Below are 7,543 nucleotides of genomic sequence, written 5' to 3'. Positions count from 1 at the left end.
TTCAGAATTAACTTAACCAGAGACGTAAAGGATCTATATCCTAGAAACTACAAATCACTCTTGAAAGACATTGAAGAAGACACGAAAAGATGGAAAAATATTCCATGCTCATGGATCGGAAGAATAAACATATTTAAAATGTCTATGCTACCCAGAGCAATCTACACTTTCAATGCCATCCTGATCAAAATACCAAATACATTTTTCAAAGAACTGGAACAAACAGCCCTTAAATTTGTGTGGAAGCAGAAAAGACTCCGAATTGNTTTGTATGGAACCAGAAAAGGCCCCGAATCTCCAAGGAACTGTTGAAAAGGAAAAACAAAGCTGGGGGCATCACAATGCCGGATTTCGAGCTGTACTACAAAGCTGTGATCACAAAGACAGCATGGTACTGGCACAAAAACAGACACATCGACCAATGGAACAGAATAGAGAACCCAGAAATGGACCCTCGGCTCTTTGGGCAACTAATCTTTGATACAGCAGGAAAAAACATCCAGTGGAAAAAAGACAGTCTCTTCAATAAATGGTGCTGGGAAAATTGAAGAATGAAACTTCACCACTCTCTCACACCATAAACAAAGATAAACTCCAAATGGTTGAAAGACCTCGATGTGAGACAGGAATCCATCAAAATCCTAGAGGAGAACATAGGCTGCAACCTCTTTGACATCGGCCAGAGCAACCTTTTTCACGACACATCTCCAAAGGCAAGAGAAACAAAAGAAAAAATGAACTTGTGGGACTTCATCCAGNAGAAATAAAAGATAAAATGAACTTATGGGACTTTATCAGGATAAAGAGCTTCTGCATAGCCAAGGAAACAGTCAAAAAAACTAAGAGCCAGCCCACGGAATGGGAGAAGATATTTGCAAAGGACACTACAGATAAAGGACTGGTATCCAAGGTCTACAAAGAACTTCTCAAACTCAATACACGTGAAACAAATAAATCAAAAAATGGGCAGAAGATATGAACAGACACTTTTCCAATGAAGACATACGAATGGCTAACAGACACATGAAAAAATGTTCAAAATCATTAGCCATCAGGGAAATTCAAATCAAAACCACATTGAGATACCACCTTACGCCAGTTAGAATGGCAAAAATTGACAAGGCAGGAAACAACAAATGTTGGAGAGGATGTGGAGAAAGGGGATCCCTCTTACACCGTTGGTGGGTACAGCCACTTTGGAAAACAGTGTGGAGGTCCCTTAAAAAGTTAAAAATTGAGCTACCCTATGATCCAGCCATTGCATTACTGGGTATTTACCCCAAACATACAAACGTAGTGAAGAGAAGGGCCATATGCACCCCAATGTTCATAGCAGCATTGTCCACAATAGCTAAACTGTGGAAGGAGCCGAGATGCCCTTCCACAAATGACTGGATTAAGAAGATGTGGTCCACATATACAATGGAATATTACTCAGCCATCAGAAAGAATGATTACACAACATTTGGACGGGACTGGAGGAGATAATGCTAAGTGAAATAAGTCAAGCAGAGAAAGACAATTATCATATGGTTTCACTCACTTATGGAACATAAGAAATAGGATGATCGGTAGGAGAAGGAAGGGAAGAATGAAGGGGGGGTAAACAGAAGGAGGAATGAACCCTGAGAGACTATGGACTCTGGGAAACTGAGGGCTTCAGAGGTGAGGGGGGTGGGGGATTGGGATAGGCCGGTGATGGGTATTAAGGAGGGCACATATTGCATGGTGCACTGGGTGTTATANGTGCACTGGGTGTTATACGCAAATAATGAATCATGGAACATTGCATCAAAAACTGGGGATGTACTTTATGGTGACTAATATAACAAAATAAAAATTATTAAAAAAAAAAGAGGCAAAATGCTAATTAGAAGCGAGATATTACTCCAAGGTGTGGCTTTTTCTATCTTACACTCCACCTATGGGTATTACATTTAAAAAGAAAGAAAATTGCAAAAAAACCCAAAAAACAAAACAAAACAAAACAAAAAAAAAAAAAAAAGGAAAAAGAGATGATGAAGGAAAGGGAGAATGGCCCCAGATCACGATTAAAATGTATGCTTTAAATCACCCAAAGTTTCATTCACGGGTCAGAAATAGGAGTTGTTTCTGCTGGAGCGTTCCTCCTTCCATGATTACAAGTATACAGCAGACTTATTTTTTATTTAATGAAAATAAGATAGGACTTTTTAAGATCTGGAATTTGAAAGAGATATTTTATTACATTAGATTACGTGGTCAGTTTTTGAGGGGAGAACGGGTGCGTGGATTTTTTAGGGAAGCAAAGGAAAGGATGGTGGTTGAGCTGCCTGGTTAGAGAACTTGGGATCTAGTGCAATAATAATATTGTCCTGGGACAGAAGAGGAACCAGGGAAGGGACTACAACAGGGAGAGGCCCAGAAGGGCGCTGCTGGATGCCCTGAACACCAACCAGAGAGGTTTGGTATCTTCATTTCTCCTCCATCTCGCAGTGCTGAGAATTTGTTGCTCCAATGCGAGATTAACAGATATATAATGAATACATTTCCTTTAAGCAAATCTAAGCCCCCAAATATACCTCTGTTCTTGTCAGGGGGAACCCTCTAGCTCTTAGCACACTTGCAGAACAGACATAACACACAATCCCAAAGGTTCAGTGCCTCTTTCTATAAACCTGTCTCCTGGCTGAGCGATGAGCTCTGTCAGTCCCTCTGGACTGAAGGACTGGAACCCACAATTGCATAGATGGCTCCCCATGAGAATCATCACCGATTGACAAAGTATGAGTTGAGGTGCTTTGAACACCTACCATTCTAACGCCGTTTTCAAAGGCTTGCCGGGTGAGGGGAGCCGGTCCGTCCACGGTCTTGCCGTCATCATCCGGGCCCCAGCTTGCGCTGTAGATATGCACGTGCTGGGGATTGAAGCTAACCGATTTCGCTTCAACCATGTCCGTGACATCACCATCCAGCATCCGAACCCCTTCCAGACAGAAGGGAATTAGCTTGAATAGAGGCTTCACTATGTAACACCCTAATAGCCCAAGCCATATTCCAATTATAGCAATTTGGGGGCAAAGAACTTTTTAACGAACACTTGAGTGAGCATCTTCTCCCCCCCACCCCGAAAAAGATAATGCGGATTCTTCCAAAGCTATCTTGGAGAAAAAGTAAGTTATGTCGTACACGAGAGAGCAAAACTTCCTTAAAATCTTTCTTTGTCCATTATTCTCTTTTTAAAAGTTTCTACAATCTCTCCCTTCTCTTTATCCCTGTCTTCAGAGAGTACTTGACAGAGAGAGCCTCAAGCAATCCATATTTCCTAAATTTCTCTTCATTAGGTAACTTGTGTTCATAATTGGCATAAAGCATTCTGACCTTCGTGGGCTCGCAAAATTTGGCAAGCTGCCAAGTTAGGTTGGTCTAATTTCCTCCGTATTTGATATTATCTCCTAATCTGTAAGACTGATGTGAACTTATTATTTCTTTGCCAAGTTATTTCTAAGTCAAATAATAAATGAGAATGCTCTCTGTGCATGTAACACATCAAATAATTCTCAAAGGGTTGTAACAATGTTCAGTCATTAATCTTCATTTAAGTATATTCCCATCAGACAGACAGGAATTTATTATTAACCTTAATAGGAAAAAATAGACACAGATATCCCAAAATAAACTACATATCAAATGTCAGGCTTTCCTCCTTTCCTTTTATTTTGGAGACTCAAAACGACAAAACTTCTAATTGTGAAGTAAACGTAGTTCTCCTTCAGCTTAACCTTAACAGCATCACTGAGACACTGTATCATTTTACAATTATATCTTTACGGCCCAAATTTACTCCTTAAAAAAATCTTGCTCTCTAGCAGGATTTCAAGTTTTTATGGCTACCAACCCGTGGAGCTTAAACAATAAAATCCCTAATCAGGCAGCTTTGATACTATGTGGTTTGAGGCGGGACTTCTGGCAGAAAATAAACATATTCCTGAAAAAACTATACCTTCTTTGTGATTTAAAAAAAAATGTTTAAGTTTTAATTCTAAAATTTATAAACATAAAAAATAGAAGAAATGACAATGAGGATTGATACAGACAACACTTCACTGGTAATATTCTGCCGTATTTCCAGCAGAACCTTTATAAACTATGTGACAGATAGGTCACTCTACACTTTAATATTTATTTCCAAAAGAACAGTGGAAATCAACACTCAGGACACACTAAATCTCCCCAAAGTGCCCCTAAAGACACTGCGCTTGACTGGTATATCTCCTGTCTTTTCCTCTAGACCTTTGGATTTTTAAAGGAGATGTACAGAACAAGTTATGTAGATCACAAGGGTTATAAATAAGGTACTTTAAAAATTATCAAATGGAAAGTGTACTCAGAAGGCCTTTTAGCACTTTCATTTAGTGGGAGTAGAATGCCCAGCCTGATGCCCTTTGTATGTACTGGGTCCTAAGCAGCCATGGGTTTGCTTTCATTTGACATGAATATCCAAAATTTACCTGCACGGTTTTTACTGAAAACAAGATGAACGATCTCATATCCCTCAATTTTTACTTCTTGCTATTTCAAAGCATAACACGGAACTACAGTTGACCCTTGAACAACTCAGGGTTAGATGCGCGAACCCCCCTCCCCCCTCCACACAGTAAAAAATCCATGTACAACTTTGAACCTCCAAACACGTAACTACTCAGAGCCTAATGTTGCCTGGAAGTCTTACTAGAACATAAACAGTTGACGAACACTTATTTTGTATGATATGTGTATGACAGACTATATTCTTACAATAAGGTAAGTCAGAGAAAAGAAAAGGTGATTAAGAAAATCTTTCGGAGGAGACAGTCCATTTACTGTACTGTACGTACTGAAAAAAATTTGTATATAAGTGGACACATGCAGTTCAAACCTGTGCTGTTTAAGGATCAACTGTATTTTTTCGATACAAAGACATAAACCCTGGAGATAACTGCCTGAGATAATCTAGCTGGTAATACTAAATGCCAGCTCGTGGGGGTAGCTACACAATATCTGAGTGCAGTTTCTAGGTCATGTGACTGATGGAAGTCCAGGGGAAAAATACTTGATGAAATCATATCTAGAGCGTAATACTCCTTTTCTGACCAAAAATTAACAGGTAAGAAGTCTGCTTCCTCAAGTGTACAGATGAAAGGATGATTTTTTTCCTATCTGACTGCTAGCCTCATGCTTTGGGTACTGGGGTTCAATTTATAATTCAGAATGTTCTTGTTTCAGGGATGACAGAACATTGGGGACTCACTGCCATACAGTCATTACTGAAGTCCTGTTTGGCTAGTTCGGTGGCTTATCTGTGAGTTTGTTCCTTGAGTCCATCGAGGTCAGTGAATGCGGAGTTAATGCGGGAGAGTGAGGACGTGGACATGAACACGTGTTGGTGTATGTGAGGGACCGTGTGTGTCGTGTCTGCGACAGCAAGCAGGGCTCATCAGCAGCCACCACAGTCACTGGATTCTCCTAAGACTCTCAGGGGTATCCAGCATTCTTCAGGGGAAATTTCTGTCTCCTTTCTTTAGCTCCCTCATGAACCTTCCCCTTGCCGCACAGCAGATGCTCTCAGAGCACAGCTAATTACTGGTTAACACGCCGCCATACTCGAAGAGTTGGGTGTGAAAGAAAGGGGAGAAAGAGCTCAAATGCACTGAGCACTGACATTCGAGGTAGTGTCAGAAAACCTTTTATTAGCACCATTACTATATACCCCAAGTATGTCATGTTACAAGACCTCTACGTTTACTCTAGAAAAGACTGTTATTTTTATTTTAGATCCAATTCTATTTACCACTTGGCAACGACAGTGTACTGGAAACAAAGATATCCGTCTAGTCACCAGGAAGTTCATTCATCTGTGACACGGTTTAGGAGAACCCCCCAGGGGATACCTTCGAGCCACTGGGATCTGTACTGTCTCTTATAATGTGTTCTCCCATTTCTGTGTGTGGCTGTGGCACCGGGTTAGAGCTAACGAAGAGGATTACAGATGGGAAGGAGTTTGCTTCTATTAATGCCTACATTCACACTCCCTTGGTTAGGTCCTCGTAGCAGGCATATGTATATTTGAGTTTGTGCATGTGTGTGTAATGTATATCCAAAATCCGGGATTATTAATAACTCTGTTGCTCTATGATGGGACTACAAAAGGAGATTTTACCATTTCCCATTCTAATTTCCATTAAAAAGGAACTCTTTGTAAAACATAAGGAAAAGGGGAAAAAATGGATTTTCTGTTTTGACAGAATTTGGAAACGCTTTTCTCCATAGAGATATTATGGGCTGGTACTTAGAGAATCAGTTCTTTCCGACCCAGGCAACGACTGTCTAGTTCGGGACAGCTGTCAATGACCCCATATGACTGGACATGTTTCCCATGCCAACGCTGTAGGCGTACTGCTTGAAAAGCCTTGGACTGTATTTAATAACACACGTGATGATGGCCATTTTCAGCAACAGCCGAACACTACTCTGCCAACACAGCCCTGTCTCGAGCTCAGGAGGGGTTCTATATCTACCCAAGTTTGTTTCCCATACCTCCGATCTTGGCGTTGAAAGCAATTCCGACTGTGCAGTGAGAGTTGTTTGCTGCGGCTGCCACTTCTCCAGCACAGCGGGTCCCATGCCTGCAGGAAGAACACACACACTTGCTCAAGTAAAACACTCCATTCTCCCCAACTCGCAACGTCATTGCCACCAGTCAGACTGGTGAAGCCTGCATCAAGCTGTGGATGTTTCTGGAACGTCTACCCAAGTACCACTTAGCTTGCCCACTGCAAACTTTTAATTATAGTCTGCTTGAGATTCTATGATTGATACATATATTCTTATACCTTGCTTTCCCAACTAGAAAATCTCCTTGAAAGCTAAAAATCGAATAGTGTGTTTCTTTGTATTCTCTAAACTTCCATTGTCCAATATGGTAACAACCAGCCATCCACGGCGACTGAGTACGTGAAATGAGGCTTGTGTGACCTTATCTCAACTTTAATTTTAATTAAATTTAAGAACCAGTACTCGATTCAGTGATTACAAAAGTTAAGAATGTCGTTATATGAGAATCTGCCTCTTAAACTGTAACTTAGAGATCAAGTATCTCCAGTGAAATCTATCATCTAAAATATGATGTGCTGTAGATATACACTGGATTTCTAAGATTTTATACGAAAAAACTGTGAAAAATTCCACTAACACTTGTTTTATGTAAATGACGTAAAATCTTTTATTTAATAAAATGCATCAATATTTATTTCACCTGTTTCCACCATTTTAAAAATATGGCTACTAGAAAAGCCAACACCTTTTTCTGAAAAATATTCCTTTTATTTCTCATCACAGTGACTTTGTACCTAAGAAAAATCCTTTAATTAAAGGGACTTCTAACATCACCCTGTGCAAGGATAGCAAAGAAGTTCCAAGTGCAAAGTACAATCTATTTAGAAATGTTGACCTAACACTGTTGAGAAGAATCCTGAGGTCTGGCTGAGCCCAGGGCAAGGGGTCTAGGGCTGATGGCTCCTATCTG

At 40.3% G+C, this 7,543-nt stretch overlaps 1 protein-coding gene across 1 annotated transcript in view; it reads right to left on the bottom strand.

The window, feature by feature from the left end:
• Nucleotides 1–7,543, bottom strand: part of PCSK5 (proprotein convertase subtilisin/kexin type 5) — a 309,676-nt gene that overhangs the window by 137,003 nt on the left and 165,130 nt on the right. Inside the window, exons 6-7 of the mRNA XM_011231366.3 lie at nucleotides 6,556–6,644; nucleotides 2,793–2,965 (exon numbers count right to left, since the gene is read on the bottom strand). Coding sequence (XP_011229668.1) covers nucleotides 2,793–2,965; nucleotides 6,556–6,644 — 262 coding nt within the window. The remainder of the gene's footprint in view (nucleotides 1–2,792; nucleotides 2,966–6,555; nucleotides 6,645–7,543) is intronic.

Source organism: Ailuropoda melanoleuca, chromosome 17 (assembly GCF_002007445.2).
Source record: "Ailuropoda melanoleuca isolate Jingjing chromosome 17, ASM200744v2, whole genome shotgun sequence".
NCBI classification, from domain to species: Eukaryota; Metazoa; Chordata; class Mammalia; order Carnivora; family Ursidae; genus Ailuropoda; species Ailuropoda melanoleuca.
Note: the sequence above shows the minus strand (reverse complement) of the source record. Positions and strands in the feature narration are given on the sequence as shown.